This window comes from Nomascus leucogenys, chromosome 19, assembly GCF_006542625.1.
Source record: "Nomascus leucogenys isolate Asia chromosome 19, Asia_NLE_v1, whole genome shotgun sequence".
Taxonomy (NCBI): domain Eukaryota; kingdom Metazoa; phylum Chordata; class Mammalia; order Primates; family Hylobatidae; genus Nomascus; species Nomascus leucogenys.
In genome coordinates, this window is record NC_044399.1 from 33,558,319 (window position 1) to 33,585,901 (window position 27,583).

The window sequence follows — 27,583 nt, forward strand, 5'->3', positions numbered from 1 at the left end:
AAACCAAAATTGTTTAGTAACGTATGTATGACCTTGTTTATTATCTATCATAGACATCAAGATGATCATAGTTAATACCAATTTAAGCTTTACAGAATACTGTTTTAGGCCCAATACTGATACATTAAATGAAGGTATCAGAGAATCTTGTATTTATGGCATCAGGTTATAAAGATCTATTCAAAACCATTTTTGTCAAAGTTTAAACACTGGAACAAAAGTCAGATTGTTTCTAAATGAGACACAAAATTATTCTTGCTAATAGTACAGATTTTGTCCCTAGTCTTGAATTTTTGACCTCAAGTAATCCTCCTGCCTCAGCCTCCCAAAGTGTTGGGATTACAGGCATGAGCCACTGTGCCCAGCCCTTTAATAGTTTAAAATCAAGGTTTAAGTAGAAAACATTATTTTATTTGGCTCATTGGTTAGATGTAAGTGATATGAAATACTTAAACATCCATTGTTGTTTTTAATATAATTTGGAAAATATGAGTTGCTTTGGATTATTAAAACTTCATTTATTTGTACCATTGATGCATAAATTCTCAGTCTAGGTTTTAGCGAAGTCTGGATTTTAAAAAATTGACTGTGATATTAGTCCAAGTCTTACTAACATCATTATTATTATTTGAGAGACACAGAGTCTTGCTCAGTTGCCCAGGATGGAGTGCAGCTGCACAATCACAGCTTATTGCAGCCTCAACCTCCTGGGCTCAAGCAGTCCTCCCACTTCAACCTCCCGAGTAGCTGGGACTATAGGCACACACCACAACTGCTGGCCAATTTTTGTATTTTTTTAGAGATGGGGTTTCACCATGTTGTCCAGGCTGGTCTCAAACTCCTGGGCTCAAGTGATCCTCTTTGCTTGGCGTCCCAAAGTGCTGGGATTACAGGTGTGCACCAACACACCTGGCCAAGTTGTATATACTATTAATCTAGGCTATTTCTGACACTGTTGGTTTTTCTTTTCCCCTTAGGTGAGGCAGGCGACTAATCAGATTGTGATGAATTGTGCTGATATTGATATTATTACAGCTTCATATGCACCAGAAGGAGATGAAGGTAAGAGCTGTTTTCCATTTTAATTTGCTGTCTGCGTGTGCATATGTGGGGTGTGTGTTGTGTGTGTGTGTGTGTGTGTGTGTGTGTGTGTGTGACATTTTCAGGTTAAGACTTCAATGTTTGTTACTTTAGAAATGGGTAAATTCAGCTGGGTGAAGTGGCTCACACCTATAATCCCAGCACTTTGGGAGGCTGAGGCGAGCAGATCCCTGAGCCCATGAGTTTGAGACCAGCCTGGGCCACATGGTGAAACAAAAACAAACAAACAAACAAAAATATTATCTAGGCATAGTGGTGGGTGCCTGTCGTCCCAGCTATTTGGGAGGCTGAGGTGGGAGGATCTATTGAGCCCAGGTGGCCGAGGCTGCAGTGAGCCATGATTGCGCCACTGCACTCCAGCCTGTGCGACAGAGTGAGACCCTGACTCAAAAAAAGAAAAAGAAAAAAAAAAGGTAAAATGTTTATGGGAACTATTGAATAGTATAACCTAACAGTATTGTGAAATAAAGTAAATGTCACAATTTATTTTATTTTTAAATTTATTTTTATTTTTATTTTTTTTGAGACAGAGTCTTGCTCTGTCGCCCAGGCTGGAGTGCAGTGGTGTGATCTCATCTCACTGCTATCTCTGCCCCCTGGGTTCAAGCAGTTCGCCCTGCCTCACCCTCCTGAGTGGCTGAGATTACAGGTGCCCACCACCATACCTAGCTAATTTTTGTATTTTTAGTAGAGACAGGGTTTTGCTATGTTGGCCAGGCTGGTCTTGAACTCCTGACCTCAGGTGATCTGCCTGCCTCCCAAAGTGCTGGGATTACAGGTGTGAGCCACCACACCTGGCCAAATGTCACAATTTAAATTCTACTTCCAAAATTAACTTATTTTGTGATACTAGGGAAATCACATTTTCATAAGTATAAAATGAATGTAATATGCATAATAAAGCTGATGAGTTATTTGAAAAATTAAGTACTTTGAACATGAAAGTCTCCTCAAAGAGGCTTCGTTTTTATGTTTTTCTTTAAATTTTTTTTCTTTTTGTACTATAGTTTAAAATTGAGATAAGTCATACTCCTAATTCAGTGAAAAACATTTGCTTTATGAGACAATGTGAAGATTAGAAGCTAAATAATGGAGTTAGTTATAGGGGAAGAACATGTTAAAAAGAAATATGGTATAGAATGTGGAACTCCATCAGTGTCTATAAAATAAGAACTATTTTAGACCTTACAATTTTAGTATGAAAGTAGTCCATTTTGACTGGAAATCTTATTCCCATATAAGCTGCTTTTTAAATAGATACCAAGTTTGGCATAAACTCTTACAAGTACATCAGTATTGGAGCTGGATTGCTTTTTACTTTTTTTTTTGTTATTGAGTCTCGCTCTGTCACCCAGGCTGGGGGGCAGTGGCATGATCTCAACTGCCACAACCTATCTCCTGGTCTCAAGCCATCTTCCCACCTCACCCTCCCAAGTAGCTGATATTACAGGCATGTACCACCATGCCTGGCTAATATTCGTATTTGTATTTTTGTGTAGGTAAGGGGTCTCACTATATTGCCCAGGCTGGTCTTGAACTCCTGGGCTCAAGGGATCTGACCTCTTCAGCCTCCCAGGTTGCTGGGATTACAGGCAAGAGCCACCACACCTGGTTGCCTTTTTACTTTTGATTTCACCTAGACATTCCTTGTCAAAATGGTTATTGGTTACTCTGAGACTTCTTTAATGTAAAATAATTTGTGGCCAGGCGCGGTGGCTCACGCCTGTAATCCAGCACTTTGGGAGGCTGAGGCGGACAGATCACAAGGTCAGGAGATCAAGACCATCCTGGCTAACTTGGTGAAACCCCGTCTCTACTAAAAATACAAAAAATTAGCTGGGTGTGGTGGCGGGCGCCTGTGGTCCCAGCTACTCGGGAGGTTGAGGCAGGAGAATGGCGTGAACCCGGGAGGCGGAGCTTGCAGTGAGCTGAGATCGCGCCACTGCACTCCAGCCTGGGTGACAGAGCGAGACTCCGTCTCAAAAAAAAAAAAAAAAAAAGTACACATTTGATCTTTTAACTTACATTTTATATTTTGATTTCCTCTCTCCTTTACATTATACTGAAAAGAAGTTTCATTTTAAGGCCTCATAACATTTATGATTTTTTCTTAAACTATTTTGTCTATAGAAAGTCAAAGTAGTAGCAGTTGAACATACTGTTCCCAAGAAGTACTTAAGTTCAATTGATTGTAAATTAGATCAAACTGCCGGAAGAACAGATTCTTCAAATGGACTTGAGTGAGTGCCAGCTTTTAAAAAATTGTCTGGTAAATGAAAGAGTGATTATTTAATTTCTTTAACTGTGGAGAAAAATAGAAGTACTTTCGCCAGGTATATCAAAGCAACAAGGCTTTCTTTGTTGCAGGTAGAGAGTGTTTAAATTCGATGTGTGGTTTTAAAGTGGTATGTAGATAGGTAGATCTAGTAATATAAATGTGTACCTTCCAGCTGGCATGGTTTCAGCTCAAGTTTGTTTTTTTGTCTTCCTGTACTAAAAATGTCAGAATAGAATTCAGGTGACTGAAAAGTTCTTTTTTTTTTTGAGATGGAGTCTCACTCTGTCGCCCAATGACCTCGGCTTGCTGCAACCTCCGCCTCTTGGGTTCAAGTAATTCTCCTGCCTCAGCCTCCTGAGTAGCTGGGATTATAGTCATGTGCCACCACACCGGGCTAATTTTTGTATTTTTAGTAGAGATGGGGTTTCACCATGTTTGTTAGGCCGGTCTTGAACTCCTGGCCTTGCGATCCACCCGCCTCAGCCTCCCAAAGTGTTGGGATTACAGGCGTGAGCCACCACGCCTGACCTAACTGAAAAGTTTTGAATATGCATAACCGAATGGTGCTAAGCTCATAATGATCTGTATCTCACGGAAACCCAGTTAGTGTTCTTACTAAGAGAGTCAGGAGAGAAATGAAAACTTAATGGAAAAGAAGATTTGGAGAGAGATTCTGATAAAACATTAAATTATTTTAGATACATAATATATATTCAATGCTGGGTGCAGTGGCTCATGCTGTTATCCCAGCACTTTGGGAGGCTGTGGCGGGTGAATCATGAGGTCAGAAGTTCAAGACTAGCCTGGCCAAGATGGTGAAACCCCATCTCTACTAAAAATAAAAAAGTTAGCTGGGTGTGGTGGCGGGTGCCTGTAATCCCAGCTACTTGGGAGGCTGAGGCAGAGAATTGCTTGAACCGGGAGGCAGAGTTTGCAGTGAGCTGGGATCGTGCCACTGCACTCCAGCCTGGGTGACAGAGACTCTGTCTCAAAAAAAAAATGTTTTCCTTCAGAACTAGCTAAGGTACATTTCTCAACGCTTTCTACCACAGCAACAGGAAAAAACTTGAAGTCATGTGTAAGCCCATGTAATTTTAGAGTTTAAGAGAATGGGAAGTTGTATGAATTGTTAAAGTTTGAATTGGGGGCAGCCCGGTGTGGTGGCTCACACCTATAATCCCAGCATTTTGGGAGGGCTAGGTGGGTGGATCACCTGTGGTCAGGAGTTCGAGAACAGCCTGGCCAACATGGTGAAACCCCATCTCTACTAAAAACACAAAAATTAGCTGGGCGTGGTGGCAGGCGCCTGTAATTCCAGCTACTTGGGAGGCTGAAGGCAGGAGAATTGCCTGAACCCGGGAGGCGGAAGTTGCAGTGAGTGGAGATTGTGCCAGTGCACTCCAGCCTGGGCGACAGAGCAAGACTCTCTCTCTCAAAAAAAAAAAAAAAAAAAAAAGAAGTTTGGATTGGGAACAGGGATAGTTTTGGCCTTACACACACACACACACACACACACACACACACACACATACAGACACACATACATGTATATATACACAGAGCTTAATTTTGCCCTTGGACATGGTAGCATTTCATTATTTTTACCTTATGTGAGGTTATAACATGTTTCTTTAGAAACTGGGAGTTATGAATTTGCTAGCTCTTTCCAGGGCTGTATGCTGGTGACGGGAATAAATGAGTCAATAGGAGAGGTCATTTTTAAACCCAGCTAATCTCATCTAGTGCCTGTTGATACTTATGATTGTCTTCTGCAAGAGTGATTTAGTTATCTGTAGCCACTAAATCTTAGCACTTTAAAAGTAAAATCAGAGCCGGGCATGGTGGCTCACACCTGTAATCCCAGCACTTTGGGAGGCCGAGGCAGGCGGATCACGAGGTCAGGAGATCGAGACCATCCTGGCTAACACGGTGAAAGCCCGTCTACTAAAAATACAAAAAATTAGCCGGGCATGGTGGCAGGTGCCTGTAGTCCCAGCTATTCGGGAGGCTGAGGCAGGAGAATGGTGTGAACCTGGGAGGTGGAGCTTGCAGTGAGCCGAGATTGTGCCACTGCACTCCAGCCTGGGCAACAGAGCGAGACTCCATCTCAAAAAAAAAAAAAAAAAAAAAAAAATCAGAAAATTACTTTTAAGGCATGCAATTGTTGCTTCTTTTAAATTTTTTTTTTTTTTTTTTTGAGACAGAGTTTCACTCTTGTTGCCCAGGCTGGAGTGCAATGGCATGATCTTGCCCACTGCAACCTCTGCCTCCCAGGTTCAAGCAATTCTCCTGCCTCAGCCTCCCGAGTAGCTGGGATCACAGGTCTGCACCACCACGCCCAGCTGATTTTTGTATTTTTAGTAGAGACAGGGTTTCACCATGTTGCCCAGCCTGGTCTCGAACTCGAGACCTCAGGTGATCCACCTATCTCGGCCTCCCAAAGTGCTGGGATTACAGGCATGAGCCATGACGCCTGCCCCAGTTATACCAGATATAAGCAAATTTGCTAGTAGTTTAGATTTCTGTAATTGTGCCAACTACACATCAAGAGACTATTTAGCTTTATTACAGAAGTCAGCATCAGTTTCTTTTTATAAGACAAGACCTGTTTTTACAGACTTTTGTATTTCTCAATGGAACTTTACTCTGAAGATACACTCTTCCATTTAAATACTAGTTCCAAAACCTACATTATATGGTGGCTGCTTAATAAACATTTAACATTTTGGTTAATTTAAATCTTGTTGATGTGTATACATGAATAATTGGGCTAAAAGCAGATACCTTTGATTGTTGTGAAACTTCAAGTAAATATTGTGTGAAAAGGACCCCTTCTGTCTCACAAATTCTGGCCCCTCAGCTCACTGTCTGAACAGTGATTCCCTTGCATATAATAAATTCCCTTGCCTTATCTATAATAATAAATGAAGTTTATTATTTTTTGAACTTTTTACCCCTGTAAATATCAAGGTTCTTTTTGCCTAAGTGGTAATTTGTGTCATTCAAGGAGTTTTTTTTAAATATTATTATTTGAGACAGAGTCTCACTCTTATTGCCCAGGCTGGAGTGCAGTGGCGCGATCTCGGCTCACTACAGTCTCCGTCTCCTGGGTTGAAGTGATTCTTGTGCCTCAGCCTCCCAAGTAGCTGGGATTACAGGTGTGTGCCACCAAACCTGGCTAATTTTTACATTTTTGTAGAGATGGGGTTTCCCCATTTTGGCCAGGCTGCTCTCAAACTGTTGAACTCAGGTGATCCGCCCACCTTGGCCTCCCAAAGTGCTGGGATTACAGGTGTGAGCCACTGCACCAAACCTTAAATACTCCTGTTTAAGTGATAGTTTGATAAGTGTGAACGCAAGTCTGAAATAGGTTTCTTTGCTTGCGAGAAACTATAACGAATTGCCAAGACAATAGTGACAGAGGGCATATTTTTCAAAGAGGAAGAGTTTATGTAGTGTTAACATTAAGACAAAAATCTTAAGTTTCTGATTTCTGATCTTGTTTGTTGGGATTTCTTTCTTTTTCTTTTTCTTTCTTTTTTTTTTTTTTTTTTTTTTGAGACAGGTCTTTCTCTGTCATCCAGGCTGGAATGCAGTGGCACAATCATGGCTTACTGCAGCCTCCTGGGCTCAAGTTACTCTCCCACCACAGCCTCCCGAAGAGCTGGGGTGGCAGGCATGTGCCACCACACCTGGCTAATTTTTTAATTTTTGTAGAGATGGGGTTTTGCAGTGTTCCCCAGGCTAGTCTCAAACTCCAAGACTCAAGCAGTCCTCCTACCTCAGCTTCCCAAAGTGCTGGGATTGCAGATGTGAGCCACTGTACCTGGCCCTTGTTTGGATTTCTATGCTTATCTGTGAAATATATTCTGGTTTCTCTGCAGGATAGATCCATTCTCAAATAAACAACCGCTAAGTATCATTAGTTCAAACTGGAGCCAAATAAAGAAATGTCAGCATTAGAAGGAGCAAGTGATAGTTAGCCAGCCCCTTTATTCCTTTTTAGTGCAAATCAGAGATAAAGAACATGAAATTTGCAGTGTATTTGCATTCTTTCACTTTTACATTTGTTGGTTTTGAATAATATTGAGGGGCTGTCTGATAAAGAACCTGTGTAGGTTTCCATATGGCTATATACAAAGTATATGAGTGTAGAATAGTTGTAAATTTTGTCTTAGTTATATTTGGTAAGTTTTAAAACATTATTTAAATAGCCTTAAGGTGATATGGATTGCTTTAGTGACTGCTGTTTTAGGAATTTAGTTGGCTTATTGCTGATTATAGAGGGAATGTTTTATCTTCTTTTTAACCTCCAGTTCAGGTTAGGTGCCTAACCAGTGAAACATTTTTCATAATATAATGTTTAATAGTGATAATTATAAAAATAATGATGAGTTTAGTGTTTACTCTATACCAGGCACTAAGTGCATTACATGTTCATATAGAGAACAACCCTAGGCACAGAGAGGGTATCTACTTTAGGTAATAAAGCTGATAAATGTTAGAGCCAGGATTCAGACCCAGGCGGTTTGGATCTAGGGTCCATGTACTTGCTACTCTATTGCCTGTCATTAATGTAACCACATCATATCGCAATTATTTGTTTGTGTCATGTCTGTACTACTTTTCAGTGGAATCTTAAGATCCTTGAGGGGCCGGGCACGGTAGCTCACAGCTGTAATCCCAGCACTTTGGGAGGCCGAGGCGGGCGGCTCACCTGAGGTCAGGAGTTCGAGACCAGCCTGGCCAACATGGTGAAACCCCATCTCTACTAAAAAAAAAAACAGCACAAAAATTAGCTGGGCGTAGTGGTAGGCGCCTGTAATCCTAGCTACTCGCGAGGCTGAGGCAGGAGAATTGCTTGAACCCGGGAGGCAGAGGTTGCAGTGAGCCAAGATCACACCATCGCACTCCAGCCTGGGGGAAAAGAGACTTCTCAAAAAAAAGATCCTTGAGGACCAGTAATCATGATTCATTCTTTTTCATTTGTGGTTTTCCCTGGTATCTGACATATAGTAGGGATTTAATAAATATACATTGAATGAAACGAAGAAAATCTAGATAAATGGAGTAAGTCTTATACAGTAGTTCCTCCTTATCTATGGCGGATGTGTTCTAAGACCCCCCAATGGTATGCCTGAAACCACAGATAGTAGCAAAACTTATATACACTATGTTTTTCCCTATACATATGTACTATGATAAAGTTTAATTTTTACATTAGAAATAGTAAGAAATTAACAATAGCTAATAAAAAATAGAACCATTATAACAATATACTGTAATGAAAGTTAATGAATGTTGTGTGTGTCTCTCTCTCTCTTTTTTTTTTTGAGACGTTGCTCTGTCGCCCAGGCTGGAGTGCAGTGGTGCGATTTCAGCTCACTGCAACCTCTGCCTCTGGTTCAAGCGATTCTCCTGCCTCAGTCTCCTGAGTAGCTGGGACTACAGGCGCATGCCACCACACCCGGCTAATTTTTTGTGTTTTCAGTAGAGACGAGGTTTCACGGTGTTAGCCAGGATGGTCTCCATCTTCTGACCTCGTGATCTGCCCGGCTTGGCCTCCCAAAGTGCTGGGATTACAGGTGTGAGCCACCGCGCCCAGCCACAATATCTTTTTTTTTTTTTTTTTTTTTTTTTTGAGAAGGAGTTTCACTCTTGTTGCCTAGGCTGGAGTGCGATGGTGTGATCTCGGCTCACTGCAATCTCTGCCTCCCGGGTTTAAGCAAGTCTCCTGCCTCAGCCTCCCAAGTAGCTGGGATTACAGGCATGCGCCACCACGCCTGGCTAATTTTGTATTTTTAGTAGGGACGGGGTTTCTCCATGTTGGTCAGGCTGGTCTCAAACTCCTGACCTCAGGTGATCCTCCCCCCTCAGCTTGTAAAGTGTTGGGATTACAGGCGTGAGCCACCGTGCCGAGCCAATATCTTCTTTTTAAAAAAATTTATTTCATTTATTTATTTTTAGAGGCAGAGTCTCACTCTGTTGCCCAGGTTGGAGTGCAGTGGTACCATCATATCTCACTGCAGCCTCAAACTGCTAGGCTCAAGTGATCCTCCTGCTTCAGCCTCCCAGTTAGCTAGGACTATAGGTATGCACCAACACACCCAGCTAATTTGTAAAAATTTTTTGTGAGTCAGGTCTGGCTTTATTGCTGAAGTTGGTCTTGAACTCCTGGCTTCAACAATCCTCCTGCCTCAGCCTCCCAAAGTGCTAGGATTACAGGCATGAGCCACCATGCCCAGCCTCTCTTATAATATCTTATTGTATTTTACTCACCCTTCTTCTTTGACATTTCCAAACTGCTAGCATCACTACTCTTGTGCTTTGAGGCCATTATTAAGTACAATAAAGGTTACTTGAACACAAGCCTTGTGATACATTGACAGTCAGTCTGATAACTGAGATGGCTACTAGGTGACTAATGGGCTGGGTAGCATATACAGCATGGATAGGTCGGAGAAAGGGATGATTCATGTTCTGGGCAGAATGGAATGGGAGGGCACAAGATTTCATCACACTACTCAGAACAGTACAGTTTAAAACTTATGAATTGTTTGTTTCTGGAATTTTCCATTTAATATTTTCAGACTGGTTGACTCTAGGTAATCGAAACTGTGGAAAGTGAAACTGCGGATAACGGGGGGCTTGTCAGGTCTGCGTTTCTTCATGTGCTCTATCCTATTAACTTTAAGGGTAACAAAATTATTTTGTATTTGAGATTATTTTGTTGCCAGCTTTAACGTGTATTTTACTTCTCTTTGAGGACTACCATCAAGACATTTACTAATTGTAAAGATTCTTTACGGTGTTTTAAATATTAAGAAAATGGAGAGCATAAAAAACTGCTGTAAATTATGTAGTTTTGCATTAAATGTAGAGAAAACACTGATTGCATAATGTTAGTAACATTGTAGTGTATGCTGTTCTGTTTTTTTTTTTTGAGATGGAGTTTCTCTCTTATTGCCCAGGCTGGAGTGCAATGGCATGATTTCGGCTCACCGTAACCTCAGCCTCCCGGGTTCAAGTGATTCTCCTGCCTCAGCCTCCTGAGTAGCTGGGATTACAGGCATGCACCACCACACCCGGCTAATTTTGTATTTTTAGTAGAGATGGGGTTTATCCATGTTGGTCAGGCTGATCTTGAACCCCCGGCCACAGGTGATCCGCCTGCCTCAGCCTCCCGCAGTGCTGGGATTACAGGCGCAAGCCACAGCACCCGGCCATGTATGCTGTTCTTAAGTGTGAAGCTGGAAGAGTTAGTTGTTCTCCAAATCAATGCTTCCTTACTTTTTTTCAAGGCATTAGTAGAAACTGATGTTTTCCTGGCACATAAGGAAGAGGTGGCTCACAACTGGAGGGTATCAGAGATCTTCCATTGCTCTAGACTCTACCAGGCTGATCCACGGGCCAAGGGAATTATTATCTTGATAAACCTGTAATCCATGTTTGGATCTGCCGCAGTTAGGGAAGCTCTGCTATAGTTTCAAGTTAATAGAATTAGAAGGGAAGTTAGGTAGTAGTCAGGGCTCATTTTATTTATTTGTGCCTTCTGTTTTACTTTTTTTTTTTTTTTTGAGATGGAGTCTTGCGCTGGCGCGACCTCGGCGCACTACAACCTCTGCCTCCCGGGTTCAAGCAATTCTCTTGCCTCAGCCTCCCAAGTAGCTGGGACTACAGACACGGGCCACCACGCCCGGCTAATTTTTGTATTTTTAGTAGAGATGGGGTTTCCCCATGTTGGCCAGGCTGGTCTCGAACTCCTGACCTTGTGATCCACCTGCCGTGGCCTCCCAAAGTGCTGGGATTACAGGCGTGAGCCACCGCACCCAGCCTGTTTTACTTTTTTCTTGATCCCAGATCTTTTTCAGTTTTCTTGCTTTTTTTTTTTTTCAAAGAACTAACCATTGCTTTGTAGACCTCAGTTGACTATTATTTCCTTATTAACTTCTACTTCCTTTGGGTTTACTTTGCAAGGTTTTTTTTTTTTTTTTTTGAGACGGAGTCTCGCTCTGTCGCCCAGGCTGGAGTGCAGTGGCGTGATCTTGGCTCACTGCAATCCCTGCCTTCTGGTTTCAAGTGATTCTTATGCCTCAGCCTCCTGATAGCTAGGATTACAGGCATGTGCCACCACACCCAGTTAATTTTTGTATTTTTAGTGGAGGCAGGGTTTTACCATGTTGGTCAGGCTGGTCTCAAACAAACTCTTGACCTCAAGTGATCCGTTCACCTTGGCCTCCCAAAGTGTTGGGATTACAGGTGTGAGCCACCGCCACCGTGCCCGGTCTACTTTGCAGATTTTAAAAAACTTCTTTAGGCTGGTCCCAGTGCAGTGGTGTTTATAACTCATCAATCATAGCCAATTACAGATTTCTTTGTTCCTTCTCCACTCCCACTGCTTCACTTGACTACCCTTAAAAAAAAAAAACAAACAGAAGTCTTGAGATGGATGTTTGGCTTATTACTTTTCAGTCCTTCTTTCTAGTATATTCATTTAAATTATAAATTTTCATCCTAAAAATGTACTGCTTTTAGCTGCAGCCCACACTTTTTTTGGTTTGTTTGTTTTGGGGGAAATTCTCCAGGCAGTAGTTATGGCTGTTGTTGCTTGCTGCTGCTTCTTTCCTATTTTTGTTGATAGCTTTGTGAGAATACCTGTAATGTTGACATACTATAAAGGGTACATCTTAAAATATGTAATTTGATAAGTTTTCTCATGAATGTAACCAGGTAATGAACATATTCATCACCCCAGAACATTTCCTCATGCCCCTTTATAATCCTTTTCTCCCCTTTTCCCTGCTCCTTCCCCAGGCAATTATGATTTGATTCCATGTTTTTTTGTTTTTTTTTTTTTTGGACAGAGTCTCTGTCGCCCAGGCTGGGGTACAGTGGCTCTGTCTCAACCTACTGCTACCTCCACCTCCCGGGTTCAAGCAATTCTTGTGCCTCAGCCTCCCGAGTAGCTGGGACTTCAGGTGTACGCCACCACACCTGGGTCATTTTTGTGGGGTTTTATTTGTATTAATTAATTAATTTTTATTTATTTATTTAGAGATGGAGTCTCGCTCTGCTGCCCAGGCTGGGGTGTAGTGGTGTGATCTCAGCTCACTGCAACCTCCGCCTCCCAGGTTCAAGCAGTTCTCCTGCCTCAGCCTCCCAAATAGCTGGGATTACAGGCTTGTGCCACCATTCCTGGCTAATTTTTTCTATTTTTAGTAGAGATGGGGTTTCACCATGTTGGCCAGGCTGGTCTTGAGCTCCTGAACTCAAGTGATCCACCTGCCTCAGCCTCCAAAGTGCTGGGATTACAGGCATGAGCCATCACACCTGGCCCACCCCCCACTTTTTTTTTTTGAGACGGAGTCTCGCTCTGTCACCCATGCTGGAGTGCAGTGGCTAGGTCTCGGCTCACTGCAATCTCTGCCTCCTGGGTTCAAGCGATTCTCCTGTTTCAGCCTCCCAAGTAGCTGGGATTACATGCACCTGCCACCACGCCTGGCTAATTTTTGTGTTTTTGTAGAGACGGGGTTTCACCATGTTGGCCAGGCTGGTCTTGAACTCCTTTCCTCAGGTGATCTGCCTGCTTTGGCCTCCCAAAGTGCTGGGATTACAGGCGTGAGCTACCACACACGGCGATTCCATGTTTTTTAACATGTAGTGTTTTTGTTGTTTGTTTGTTTTGAGACAGGGTCTCACTCTGTCGCTCAGACTAGAGTGCAGTGGTACAATCACAGCTCACTACAGCCCTGACCTCCTGGGTGCAAGTGATCCTCCAACCTCAGCCTCCTGAGTACCTGGGACTACAGATGTGTGCCACCATGCCTGGCTAATTTAAAAAAAATTTTGTAGAGACAGGGTCTTACTATGTTGCCCTGGCTGGTCTTGATCTCCAAGACTCAAACAATCCTCCAGCCTGTCTCCCAAAGCACTGGGATTACAGATGTGAGACACGGTGTCCAACTGTAATTATCATTACTATTATTGTTATTATTTTTTTGAGACAGAGTCTTGCTCTGTCGCCCAGGCTGGAGTACAGTGGCACCATCTTGTCTCACTGCAACCTCCGCCTCCCGGTTCAAGTGATTCTCCTGCCTCAGCCTCCTGAGTAGCTGGGATTACAGGTGTGCGCCACCATGCCAGGCTAATTTTTGTATTTTTAATAGAGACGGGGTTTCACCATGTTGGCCAGGCAGGCTGGTCTCGAATTCCTGACCTTGTGATCTGCCCGCCTCGGCCTCCCAAAGTGCTGGGATAACAGGCGTGAGCCAACGTGCCCTGCCATAATTTTTTTTACATGCTTTTTAAAAATTTGCTTGGTTTTCTAACAGTATCCTGCATCTTCTTTTCCTCCTTTGTGTTTTTAATCTTTTTTTGCCACCGTGTGTTTTATTTTGGATCTTCATTCTGATTTATCTTTCAATTCATGAATCCTTTCTTTAGCTGTATCTAATGTGCTTTTAAGATTGTCTGTGAAGGGGAGGTATGTGTTGAGTCATCTCTGTTCTTTAGGATGGGGTTTGTTAAAGTTGTCAAGAATGTGGCCTACTATAAGAGACACCAAGTGAAATTTAGAAGATGACGAGAGGGTAAAGCTGATTGCTATGCTTGGAAATGCTTGGTGATACAGGATAAAGATAAATACGACACACCCAACTACAGGATGATAGTTTGTGTAACAAACAGATACCATTTGTCAAGTTGCTTATACCCGTATAGAAGGGGATATGATAATCTGCACAGTGAATGCACACAAACTGCCAAAATGTGGTATGAAGGTTGGCCTGACAAATTATGCTGCAGCATGTTGAACCAGCCTATGCTGGCCTGCAGCCTTCTCAGTAGGGTTGGCATGGAAAAGATCTGTGAAGGCCAAGTGGAGGTGATTAGAGATGCATTACAATGAGGAAAGCATTGATGGTCAGCCTGGTGCATCTGGATGCAGGCCTTGCCAGAACTACCACTGGCTAAAAGTTTTTGGGGCCCTGAAGGGAGCTGTAGACGGAGGCTTGTCTGTTCCTCACAGTACGAAATGATTCCCTGGTTTTGATTCTGAAACCAAGGAATTTAATGCAGAAGTGCATTGAAGTACTTCATGGTCAGAGTGTTGCAGATTACATGCGTTACCTAATGGAAGAAGATGAAGATACTTAGAAGAAACAGTTCTCTCGGTACATAAAGAACAGCATAAGCCGGGCGCGGTGGCTCACGCTTGTAATCCCAGCACTTTGGGAGGCCGAGGCGGGCGGATCACGAGGTCAGGAGATCGAGACCACGGTGAAACCTCGTCTCTACTAAAAATACAAAAAAATTAGCCGGGTGCCGTGGCGGGCGCCTGTAGTCCCAGCTACTCAGGAGGCTGAGGCAGGAGAATGGCGTGAACCTGGGAGGCAGAGCTTGCAGTGAGCCGAGATCGCGCCACTGCACTCCAATCTGGGTGACAGAGCGAGACTCCGTCTCAAAAAAGAGGAAAAAAAAAAAAAGATAGGGTCTTGCTCTGTCACCCAGGCCAGAGTGCAGTGACAGGATCGCAGCTTACTGCAACCTCAAACTCCTGGACTCAAGTGATCTTCCCACCTCAGCCTTCTGAGTAGCTGGAACTACAGATATACACCACCATGGTGCCTGGCTAATTTTTTTTAGTAGAGATGGGGTCTTGCTTTGTTGCCTAGGCTGGTCTCGAACTCGTGGCTTCAAGGGATTCTCTCACCTCAGCCTCCCAAAGTGTTGGGATTACAGGCATGAGACACCATGCCTGGCCTGTTTTTTCTTATTCCATATTTTTGTTCTAGAATTTATTTTTCCAAATTTGCTTGTTTTCTTTGTTTTGCTTGGTTTTGGGTGTTTTTTTGGAGTTTTTTTGTTTGTTTTTTTTAAAGTAACTTCGCGTTACTTGCCAAATTTTTCAGGATTGGGATTTTATATTTTTGAACATAGTAAGCAGGTATATGAATAGTTTGCTAATATCTAGGGGAGCTTTGTTTTGTTCCCCATTGGTTACTAATACTTAAGGTTCATCTTTTTCCAATGTCTGGGCTTCAGATGTTCAGAAGTTTAATCACATTCCACTTGTGGACTGCTTTTCTTCTTGTTCATCTTTCCTGGTAGGATATCACTTTTTTGGTTTCAAGCCCAAAGAAGGGGATCATTTACTCAAGCCTCTTGTCTTGTCTTGTCTTGTCTTGTCTTGTCTTGTCTTGTCTTTTCTAATAGAGATAGAGTCTCACTGTGTTACCTAGATAGACTGTGTTACTCCAACTGCTGGGCTTAAGCAGTCCTTCCACCTCGCCTCCCAAAATGCTGGGATTACAGACACTGTGCCCACCCAGCCACAAAGCCCCCAGTGTTGGTGGGCCCTGGATTCCCACTTTTGTTCCTGGGGCCTATAGCCTCAGCTTCCAAATCTGCTACATCTCTGCCAGATCAGCAAATGACCCCAGAGCAAAAGTGGCCTAGAATGCAAAGCTTCCTCTTTATGGAATTTCATCCTCTTATTCATCTTGATCACCTTATCTTGTTCTATGATTCTTTTAAGGAGAGGTTTTCCCTTCCAGCTTTTTTAGTTTTGTGGGTGTCAAGTAGGAGAGAGATAATTAGTTTGAATTATATACTCCTCTATTACCTGAAATAAAGCCCTTAAAAAAAAAAAGATAAACTGAGACCTAGACAAATTAAGTAACCATGTAAGACCATAGACCACATAATCAATGGAAATCCTGGTCCAGAATCCTGAGTGATTTTAACGAAATAGTTCACAGTCATTTATTAAGAGCAGGGGCACCCTAGAAGGAATTTTTTGGTTCTGTTGAGCCAGATTTATATTTGGCACATGCTCATTCTTTTTAGACTTTTTAGATTGCCTAATAAGATAGGACCATCACTATGTTATATAAATATGAAATCCATTTGAAAATGTGGGACTGTCAGTATAGGTACTGCTTGAACTATAACTATGCATATATCTGATTGACTTTTATGCCCTAGGGTGAGAAGGAGGTCACCTTGAAGCTTTGCAAAGTAAGTTCTTGGTTCCATTTTTCACTTGAATCCCCCTTGGATATCCTCCAGAATGATGTGTTTTCTTTCCCATTGCAACATTATTTTCAGCTTTGTGGAGAAACAAAGTATGTTCCAAGTAGCAGGTGGTCACTGTAGGCCTTCTTTGAACTGTGAACTTTATTTTTTTGCACCATGAACTGCTTTCTAAAACCACATAAACAATATGATAGGAAAGTTGCCATCTGAATAAAAAAGCAAAACAAAACCTCACGATGTGTTTGATCTAGTACTGAGCTACACTGGTATATGTGAGCTATATAGAATTATGCGGTTTAGGTTACTTGTTTAAGTATAGCAGTGGCTTGGAGGAAAATACATTCTGAGTTTCAAATAGATAATTTGTAAAGGAAAATTTGAAGTACAGTTGACTTGGCACTTCTGATATTGGAATTTTAGAAGATTTTATTTCTGTATCTCAATGTAATGCCTAGGCAGAATCCACTAGATGCTTGTATAGATGGTATAAGCAATAACAATTTCGGCTATTTTTAAAAATTTCAATCTTTTTTTAATGTGGCCTCTTGAGAATACCATCTTGTACTTCTCATTTTCCCTATACCTCCTTTTATGTGATTAAGTTTTATTATGTATAGACATAAAGGGGGCCTGGCACAGTGGCTCATGCCTGCAATCCCAGCATTTTGGGAGGCTGAGGCACGAGGATTGCTTGAGCCCAGGAGTTCAAGACAAGCCTAGGCAATGCAGTGAGACCCTGTCTCAAAAAAAAAAAAAAAAAAAAAAAAAAAGTTTGGTGGGGGTGTTATGGTATATATGTTGGTTTTCGTCCACAGTTTCTGTCATAGAACACCCGTAGTCCCTGTTATTTCCTAAATGACTAAAACAATAAACATATATTTTATTGAAATATTTGGCCTTTTATTCTTGGTTTTTGAAGTGGCTTTGGAACAGCTTCAGATCAATAAAAGTGAAAGATGGTCTTTTGTAATAATGTTGGGGCACTTTAGACCTCAGAAGCAGGCTTCAGAAAACAGAATCTCTCTGACCTTTTCTTGCCTTCCTTTTACCTGCTCCTTTTTCTCCCCAAGCAGGCCATAGAAACTAAAAATATACCCTAATCATCCCCCAACATTCTGTCTTGGAGCTGACCACAAAGAAATTATCTGACATACCTTGTCTGATTGGAGGTCATAAGACCCCTATTTCAGAAGGCGTCCTGCCCCGTACTTGGGAGGAAAGAAGTTGCACAGAGAGGCCAAGAAGACTCTGAACAGAGAGGCCTTGCTAGATTTCCCCACTCAGTCTGTTAGCATTAGATCCTACTTTTGTCCAATCATATTTCTACACGGTTGTCCGTGCTTCAGTTGTGACTGTCCAGTGAAGTCCTGGACCGGGTACAGAGAGCTTCCAGATAGCTGAACACGTGGAGGGTCCTGGAGGGTGTTGCACCCAGGGAGGGTATGAGAGCTCTGCACCCCTTCCCACATGCCTTGTTCTGTGTACCTCTTCATCTGCATTCTTTGTACTATTCTTTATAATAAACCAGTACACGTGTTTTCCTGAGTTCTGGGCACAGCTTTAGCAAATTAATCAAACCTAAGAAGGGGGTCATGGGAACACTGACTTGAAGCTGGTTGGTCAGAAGTTCTGGATGAGACCTGGCTTTACAACTAGTGTCTGAAGTGGGGGCAGTCTTGTGAGACTGAGCCCTCTCTCAGCCTGTGGGATCTAATGCTATCTCCAGGTAGAAAGCATGATAATTGAATTGGATTAGAAGGTGCTCATCTGGTGGTATATTCTGCAGCACTGATTGCTTGCTTGTTGGTGGGGAGAAATCCCCACACATTTGGTCACAGAAGTCTACTGTGTTGATGATTGTGGTGCAAGAGCAGAAGAAAAGCAATTTGATTTTTCTCCACAAGGGGAAGAAAATGTTTCATGATTCAACTAATGATTTACCTTTCATTGTAAGGTTATCATGCTCAAGTATTAATGTAGGAAGGCTTTTTTGATGCAGAGTGTATGTGTGTGTATATATATATGTGTGTGTTTGTAGAGGGCTAACATTAAAAGGGGAAAGGTAATAAGGAAGAAGAAATGGTGTTCTAAACTTAAAACCCATTTCATCTGCTAAATCGTCCTAGTGAAGTACCAACTTTAGTTAATTTAAAAAAAAGTTTAGTTAATTGTAAAAAAAAAAAAAAGAATCTCTTCATTATATTTTAAAAACCATTTGTGTTTCCTTTTTCTGTAATTTATTCATATTTGTCCATTTTTAATTGCAGTGTTATTCTTGTTATTGATTTTTTAAAACGAGGTCTTTATATTTGAGTGAAATTAACCTTCCATCATGAGTTGGAGCATTTTTTCCCCAAGATATACTTCTCTTTTGATTTTGCTTATGGTCATTTTATAATGCCATCTTTTTTTGTTGTTTTTTTTTTTTTTTTTTTTTTTTGAGATGGAGTCTCGCTCTGTCGGCCAGGCTGGAGTGCAGTGGCGTGATCTCGGCTCACTGCAACTTCCACCTCCCCGTTTCAAGCGATTCTCCTGCCTCAGCCTCCGGAGTAGCTGGGATTACAGGTGTGCACCACCACGGCTGGCTAATTTTTGTATTTTTAGTAGTGATGGGGTTTCACCATGTTGGACAGGCTGGTCTCAGACTCCTGACCTCAGGTGATCTGCCCACCTCGACCTCCCAAAGTCCTGGGATTACAGGTGTGAGCCACCATGCCCAGCCTGGTCATGGTTTTATACATGCTATGTTTGTAATCAAATTTTACTTCTATTTAATAGATGACTAACACACTTACACATAGATGCTTATACCCAAATATGTATGTTTATAGATTTTAAAATGCTAATTATATTTAACAGGCCTAATAAGTAGTTTCAGCAAAAGCTGTTATATATATGTATATAATGGACTAATTGCAGTTGGATCAATAAAGAACTTGTAAGGTGTGTTATGATCTAGAAAAGTGTTTCTTTTTTTTTTTTTTGAGATGGAGTCTTGCTCTGTTGCCCAGGCTAGAGTGCAGTGGCACGATCTCGGCTCACTGCAAGCTCCACCTCCCGGGTTCACGCCATTCTCCTGCCTCAGCCTCCCGAGTAGCTGGGACTACAGGCACGCGCCACCACACCCAGCTAATTTTTTGTATTTTTAGTAGAGACGGGGTTTCACCATGTTGGCCAGGATGGTCTCGATCTCTTGACCTCGTGATCCACCCGCCTTGGCCTCCAAAAGTGCTGGTATTACAGGCGTGAGCCACTGTGCCTGGCCCCGAAAAGTGTTTCTTAACAATAACTAGGAACTGTGCCGTGTGTTTTTCCTAAGAGTGTATTATATAATTTTTTTTTTCTTTGAGACGGAGTCTCACTCTGTTGCCCAGACTGAGTGCAGTGGTGCGATCTCAGCTCACTGCAACCTCTACCTCCCAGGTTCAAGTGATTCTCCTGCCTCAGCCTCCCAAGTAGTTGGGATTACAGGCGCACACCACCATGCCCTGCTAATTTTTGTATGTTTAGTTTTACCATGTTGGCCAGGCTGGACTCAAACTCCTGACCTCAAGTGATCCTCCCACCTCAGTCTCCCAAAGTGCTGGGATTATAGGTGTGAGCCACCGTGCCTGGCCCCCAATCTCTAATTAAGAAGCAGGTGCCAGGCACAATGGTATACTCCTATAATCTCAGCTACTCAGGAGGCTGAGGTGGGAGGATTGCCAGTGCTTGAGCCCAGGAGTTCGAGACCAGCCTGGACAACATAGTGAGACCCTTATCTCAATTTTAAAAAGAAAGAATTAGGTAATGTTATGATTTTAATTTTATGGGTGTGGAAACAGAGGCTTAGAGAATTGAATAATCATATATACCTTATAAGATTCTCTCATACTCCATTTTAAAAAGTTTTCGATCAAGTTTAAGTTGTATTGACACACGATATAAAGTGTCTATGTACAATGCTTAATTTACATATATATATTTCCAAATATGAATATATTGCAAACTGTATTAGTTATTAGTGAATGAATTATTCATTTATCATATCAGTATTATATATTACTATAATATATAAATATACTAATTATATATTAGTATTAATGTAAACATTAAGTTAGAAATACTTTTTTCTCCAGTGAAGCCTCCTCAGACTTCTCATATGCATTTTCAATATTTATGGGTTTCTACACTTTGAACAATCTAACAGTTCCAGAGCAAATATTATCTTCTAAGGGGTTTGAGATAGATCCTTATTTGAATCAATATATTATGTTGTGACTGGAAATTTTATCCCTAGCCATGTCTTTATTCACATAACATTAGTAAATGTGATTTTTCATTAATATATTTCATATGAGTAGCATTAATGATCTCCATGACATAATTACTTAGTCTGTTGCTTTTGAAGTGATTCATTCATTCTACAGATATTTACTGAACACACACTATGTGCCAGAAACTGCTAGCATTGGAAGTAGAGCTGTGAACAAAACCAAGCATCAACAATTTCTGATATTTGAGAAGATAGGCAACAAGCAAATATGTGACGTAAAGTAGTGATAAGTGCTGTAAAATCACAAGAGGGGATTGTTCTTCAAGTCGATAGAACAGATCTTTAAAGAAGTGATTTGAGGCTGGGCGTGGTGGCTCACACCTGTAATCCCAGCACTTTGGGAGTCCGAGGCGGGTGGATCATGAGGTCAAGAGACCGAGACCATCCTGGCCAACGTGCTGAAACTCCATCTCTACTAAAAATACAAAAATTAGCCAGGCGTGGTGGTGCGTGCCTATAGTCCCAGCTACTCGGGAGGCTGAGGCAGAAGTGCTTGAACCCGGGAGGCGGAGGTTGCAGTGAGCCGAGATCATGCCACTGCATACCAGCCTGGGCGACAGAGTGAGATTCCATCTCAAAAAAAAAAAAAAAAGTGATTTGAGGCTTCGTGTGGTGGTTCATGCCTGGCCTGTAATCCCTGCACTTTGGGAGGCTGAGGCAGGAGGATCGCTTGAGATTGGGAGTTTGAGGCCAGCCTGGGCAACATGGTGAAACCCCATGTCTATAAAAAATACAAAAATTAGGCCGGGCGCGGTGGCTCACGCCTGTAATCCCAGCACTTTGGGAGGCCGAGGCGGGCGGATCACGAGGTCAGGAGATCGAGACCATCCTGGCTAATATGGTGAAACCCTGTCTCTACTAAAAATACAAAGAAATTAGCCGGGCGAGGTGGCGGGCGCCTGTAGTCCCAGCTACTCAGGAGGCTGAGGCAGGAGAATGGCGTGAACCCTGGGGGGGCGGAGCCTGCAGTGAGCCGAGATCACGCCACTGCACTCCAGCCTGAGTGAAAGAGCGAGACTCCTTCTCAAAAAAAAAAAAAAAAAAAAAATACAAAAATTAGTCGGGTGTGGTGGTGGGCGCCTGTAGTCCCAGCTATTTGGGAGGCTGAGGTGGGAGAAACACTTGAACCTGAGAGGTCAGGGTTGCAGTGAGCCAAGATGGCAGCACTGTACTCCAGGTTGGGCAACAGAGTGAGACCCCGTCTCAAAAAAAAAAAAAGTGATTTGAGCAGAGGCCTGAATGACATAAAGTGTTTAGATATCTGGAGAAAGACTTTGCAAGCAGATGCAGAAACCCTGGGGTTGGAAAACGCTTACAATCTTTGAATAGTAAAAGAGGCACCACCAGCATGACTTCTAGTTATTGTGCTACACCCTGCACATTTTTTTTTTTTTTCTTTTTTGAGACAGAGTCTCACTCTGTCACCTAGATGGGAGTGCAGTGGCACGATCATGGCTCACTCTAGCTTCAACCTCCTAGGCTCCAGCAATGCTCTTGCCTCAGCCTTTGGAGTAGCTGAGACCACAGGTTTGTGTCACCACGTGTGACTAATTTTTTTTTTATTTTTCCTGTGTTGCCCAGGTTGGTTTTGAACTCCTGGGTTCAAGCGATCCTTCTGCCTTGGCCTCCCAAAGTGCTGGGATTCCAGGCAAGAGCCACCATGCCTGGCCCTGGGCAACATTTTTATTGTCAGTCATTTAATAGCCTAGTCTAATGGATGTGTAGTGATATGTCATTGTGATTTTAATTTGCCTTTCCTTAATGACTAATGATGTTGAACACTTTTTTATGTGCTTTTTTTTTTTTTTTTTTTGCCATTTATAAATTTTCCTTTGTGAAGTTTAAGTCTTGCCATTTTTAAATTGGGTTGTTTACCTTTTTATTCAAAAGCTGTAGGTTTTTTTTTTTGTTTTTTTTTTTTTTGATACGGAGTCTCAGTCTGTCTCCCAGGCTGGAGTGCAGTGGCGCATCTCGGCTCACTGCAACCTCCACTCCCAGGTTCAAGTGATTCTCCTGCCTCAGCCTCCCAAATAGCTGAGATAGCAGGCATGCACCACCACGCATGGTCCACCCACCTCGGCCTCCCAAAGTGCTGGGATTACAGGCGTGAGCCACTGCGCCCAGCCTAGAAAGGAACATTCTTAAGCATTGAAGTGATTCTTGTCAATTTTGATTTCTATTCAAATTTAGGAGCTGGGCCAGGCACGGTGGCTCACCCCTGTAATCTCAGCACTTTGGGAGGCTGAGGTGGGTAGATTGCCTGAGTCCAGGAGTTTGAGACAAGGCTGGACAACATGGTGAAACCCCTGTCTCTACGAAAAATACAAAAGATTAGATGGGCGTAGTGGCACCTCACGCCTGTAGTGCCCAGCTACCCCGGAGGCTGAGGTGGGAGAATCTCCCAAACTTGATGGGAAAGGTAGCAGTGAGTTGAGATAGCGCCACTGTACTCCAGCCTGGGCAACAAAGTGAGATCCTGTCTCAAAAAACAAAACAAAACCAAACAAATTTAGGAACTAGCTTATGATTGTAGAAATAATTTTGGCAATAGAAGTGAGGGAACTGAGTTGTAGTCTAGCTAGTTAACATTTGACAAACCATTAACTTTATACGTCTCATTTTCTTCATCTGTAAAATGAGGAAGATTTGATTAGAGGATTTATTAAAGTTCTTTTAAAATCTGAAATTATAGTTTCTTAATTGGTTTTGTAGAGATTTTGGCTTTATAAAAATGTGTGAACCATAGTGACAGTAGAAACATTTGAAATCCTATATTTGGGTGATTCATAAAAGAAAGGAAGAATTATGGGCATCTTGCCTATAAAATGTTATGTAATTTGAATCATTGTTACCCATAGCATCCTGTAACTGATAAAGGTACTCATGCCCACCTCTCCTCCCTTGTCTTTCTGTAGTACTTTCCCTTCTCCCCATCTCAATAATATCTTTATTGATGTATAATTCACATACCATACATGTCATCTATTAATATTTAAAGCATACAATTCAGCGGTTTTTAGTCTATTTACAGAGTTTTACAGCCATCATCACAATCAATTTTAGAACACTTTCTGAACTCCAGAAAGAAAGTACCCTGTCTATTTCCCCTCTATCACCTAGCCCTAGGCAACTATGAATCTACTTTCAGCCTCCATAGATTGCCCTGTTATGGACAAATATGTGGCTGGTTTCTTAGTATAATGTTTACAAGGTTATTCACGTTGTAGCATGTGTCAGCTATTTCATTTCTTTGTATTGTCAAATAACATTCAGTTGTATGGATATACCACATTTTATCTATTCCATCAGTTGATGGACATTTGAGTTGTTTTCATTTTGGGGTTATTATAAATAATGCTACTATGAACATTTGTATACAAACATTATGTGGACATGTGTTTTCATTTCTCTTGGATATATACTTAGGAACGGGATTGCTGTATCACATGATACCTCTATATTTAACCTTTTGAGGAATTGCCAAACTGTTTTCCAAAAGTGGCTGCACCATTTTACATTCCCACTAGCAATATATGCTCCAGTTTCTCTACACCCTCCCTTATACTTTTCTTTTCTTTTCTTTTTTTGAGACAGAGTCTCGCTGTGTCGCCCAGGCTGGAGTACAGTGGCACAATTTCGGCTCACTGCAACCTCCGCCTCCTGGGTTCAAGCGATTCTAAATTATCATGCCTCAGCCTCCCACATAGCTGGGATTAGAGGCATTTGCCACCATGCCTGGCTAAGTTTTGTATTTTTAGTAAAAATGGGGTTTCGCCATGTTGGCCAGGCTGTTCTCGAACTCTTGACCTCAGGTGATCCACACACCTCGGCCTCCCAAAATGCTGGGATTATAGGTGTGAGCCACCGTGTCTGGCCTGATTGGCCAGCTTTTCATTTGGAATGGGGATAGGACATAGTTGGAAGTTGGTCTCTTTGGGTATTTCCCTAACAGGTCCAAGCATCCTAAAGTATCAGTCAAATAAGCAGTCTCTTCTCATTCCTGGCAGAGAGTAAGTCAAAGCCTTAATTCAATTTGCCTACCTGTTTTCATGTAACAACAAATAATTTTTTTTTTGAGACAGAGTTTCTCTGTTGTGGTTTAGGCTGGAGTGCAATGATGCGATCTTGGCTCACTGCAACCTCCGCCTCCCGGGTTCAAGCGATTCTCCTGCCTCAGCCTCCCAAGTAGCTGGGATTACAGGCATGCACCACCACAGCAGGCTAGTTTTGTGTTTTTAGTAGACATGGGGTTTCTCCATGTTGGTCAGGCTGGTCTTGAACTCCTGACCCCAGGTGACCTGCCTGTCTCAGCCTCCCAAAGTGCTGGGATTACAGGCGTGAGCCACCACACCCGGCCACAACAAAGAATTTTACCAGAAGTGGGTATGATTTATATCTTAGTTTGAATTGCTACTTATCTTTGGGGGAACAGACCTTTCCTTGATGTATCTTTAACACTGAAATCTTGGCAAGTTGCCAAGTCCCAAATGTTCATGAGTATGACTGCAATATCACAATATCAGAGTCACACAGGAATCTGATAGAAAAGCATCACTTTTATAAAGCCTTGTTTCCTGTACATCACTGACATTTTGTGAATTTTAAAGAATTTGTAATTATTTTTAAGGAGCATATTTAATGTAGATAATGTAGCCTAGAATAGGCTAATTTGAAATGAAACTCTTGCTAATAGGAACTTAATTCACCAAATTAAGAATATTTAGTTTTTGTAGAAATTTTGCTCTTGAAAATGTTGAAGTCTTGATTTCGTCTTGTCAGTCCAGTCAGAATTGTGAAGTAATTTTTTTTTCTCATTCCAGAAATACATGCTACAGGATTTAACTATCAGAATGAAGATGAAAAAGTCACCTTGTCTTTCCCTAGTACTCTGCAAACAGGTAAGAGACATAGCTTTTGTAAAATCTCGTGATGAATATAGTGACATCTGACTTCTTCCAGAGAAATTTATTGTATGCCGTTTTTTCCCTTGTTGTTATTAGCAGATTAAGTATTAAGAGCTTTTTTTTTTTCCTTTGAGACGGAGTCTTACTCTTGCCCAGGCTGGAGAGTAGTGGCGTGATCTTGGCTCACTACAACCTCCACCTTCTGGGTTCGAGCAATTCTCCTGCCTTGGCCTCCCGAGTAGCTGGGATTACAGGCGCCTACCACCACACGGGCTAATTTTTTTGTATTTTTAGTAGAGACAAGGTTTCGCCATGTTGGCCAGGCTGGTCTTGAACTCCTCATCTCAAGCGATCTGCCCGCCCTGGCCTCCCAAAGTGGTAGGATTACAGGCATGAGCCACCGCGCCCAGCCGTATTAAGAGTTTTTTAAAGAGGTTTGTTGCAACTTTTGGGCCACCAGCATTTCCTTCTGTGGAAGCTGGGCTACGAAAAGCAGGGTTTCCACCTCCTGTCACTCTATATTCTCTTTAAACAACAAGCCAAGAGAAACAGGACAAAAACTAAAGATCATTCTACCCTAGAATGTAATGTATTGTTTTCCAGTTTTACCTTTTTAAAAATACCTTTACCTAGGCCGGGCATGGTGGCTCACACCTGTAATCCTAGCGCTTTGGGAGGCCAAGGTGGGCTGATCACTTGAGGCTAGGAGTTAGAGACCAGCCTGGCCAACATGGCAAAACCCCATCTCTACCAAAAAATACAAAAATTACCCAGCGTGGTGGCTCATCCCTATAATCCCAGCTACTCAGAAGGCTGAGGCAAGAAAATCGCCAGAACCCAGGAAGTGGAGGTTGCAGTGAACCGAGATCGTGCCACTGCACTCCAGCCTGGGTGATAGAGTGGGACTCTGTTTAAAACAAACAAACAAAATACCTTTACTTAGCTCCATCTTCTATTAATTGAATCCAAATCCCTGAAGTGAATGGTCACAGATGATTTTGATATACTACCAGAGATCAGATAGGTATTGTGTTACTGAGGGCACAGAAAGATACATTGATATGTTACTATTGTTAGGTATAAAAGCACAAAGAAATAGACTTTCTGAGCTTAGTATATGTGGAAGAAATTAGATACAAATCAATTGGTGAAGTACTAAGACTTTGATGAATGAACAAATGAAAAGGGACAGATAATTCAAAAGGAAGAAAATGTAAATGACTAATAAACATGTGAAAAGATATTGAGCCGCCTAGTAATGAGAAATTTTTGCTTCTCATGTGAGCTGAAATTTTAAAAATTCCCAATGATATGGCTGCCTTGATATCGCTGGGGGGAGTATAAATCCATGTAATTTTTTTGAAAAGCATTCTGGCAATATATCAAGAGCCTAAATATGTTCATGTCCTTTGACCCAGCAATTCTGCTAATAGGAATATATCCCAAGGAAAAGTCACAAATACAGAAAATACTTTATGCCCAGAAGTGTCTGAGATACAACTTATGGTAGTAAAAAATTATAATTAATATATTTGTTCAACACTAAAGAAATGATTAAGCCAGGAATGATGTATCTATATAGTGAAATATACTTAGCAATTAAAAGTGAGGTTTGTGAATTCTTAACCCTGTAAAGTGCTTATTATAATGTAAAATTGAAAAGCAGAATATAAAATTACATATTTAGGGTGATGAATCATGTCTCTAAATGGCACAAATAAAATGATAATTATGTCTGGGTGTTGACATAATTGGTGATTTTTATTCTTATTTATATCTTTTGTCTGATTTTCACAATTTTCCTACTGAGAATCTATTGAATTAATATAAAATTATTTTTAGAAAAAATTTAAATCAGAGATGTTTAGTCTATTATTTCAGTGCTCTTGGAGGCCCTTTATGTGTAATTATTATAAAAATAAATGGGCCGGGCGTGGTGGCTCACACCTG

General features: G+C 41.8%; 1 protein-coding gene across 2 annotated transcripts in view; it reads left to right on the forward strand.

Moving 5' to 3' along the window:
• Positions 1-27,583, forward strand: part of LOC100588275 (puromycin-sensitive aminopeptidase) — a 95,742-nt gene that overhangs the window by 13,939 nt on the left and 54,220 nt on the right. For both annotated transcript variants that reach the window (XR_004026933.1, XM_030799390.1), the window contains exons 2-3: positions 978-1,062; positions 25,550-25,627. Coding sequence is in view for 1 of the 2 variants with exons in the window: in XM_030799390.1 (XP_030655250.1) it covers positions 978-1,062; positions 25,550-25,627 (163 nt within the window). In the remaining variant the exon portion in view is untranslated. The remainder of the gene's footprint in view (positions 1-977; positions 1,063-25,549; positions 25,628-27,583) is intronic.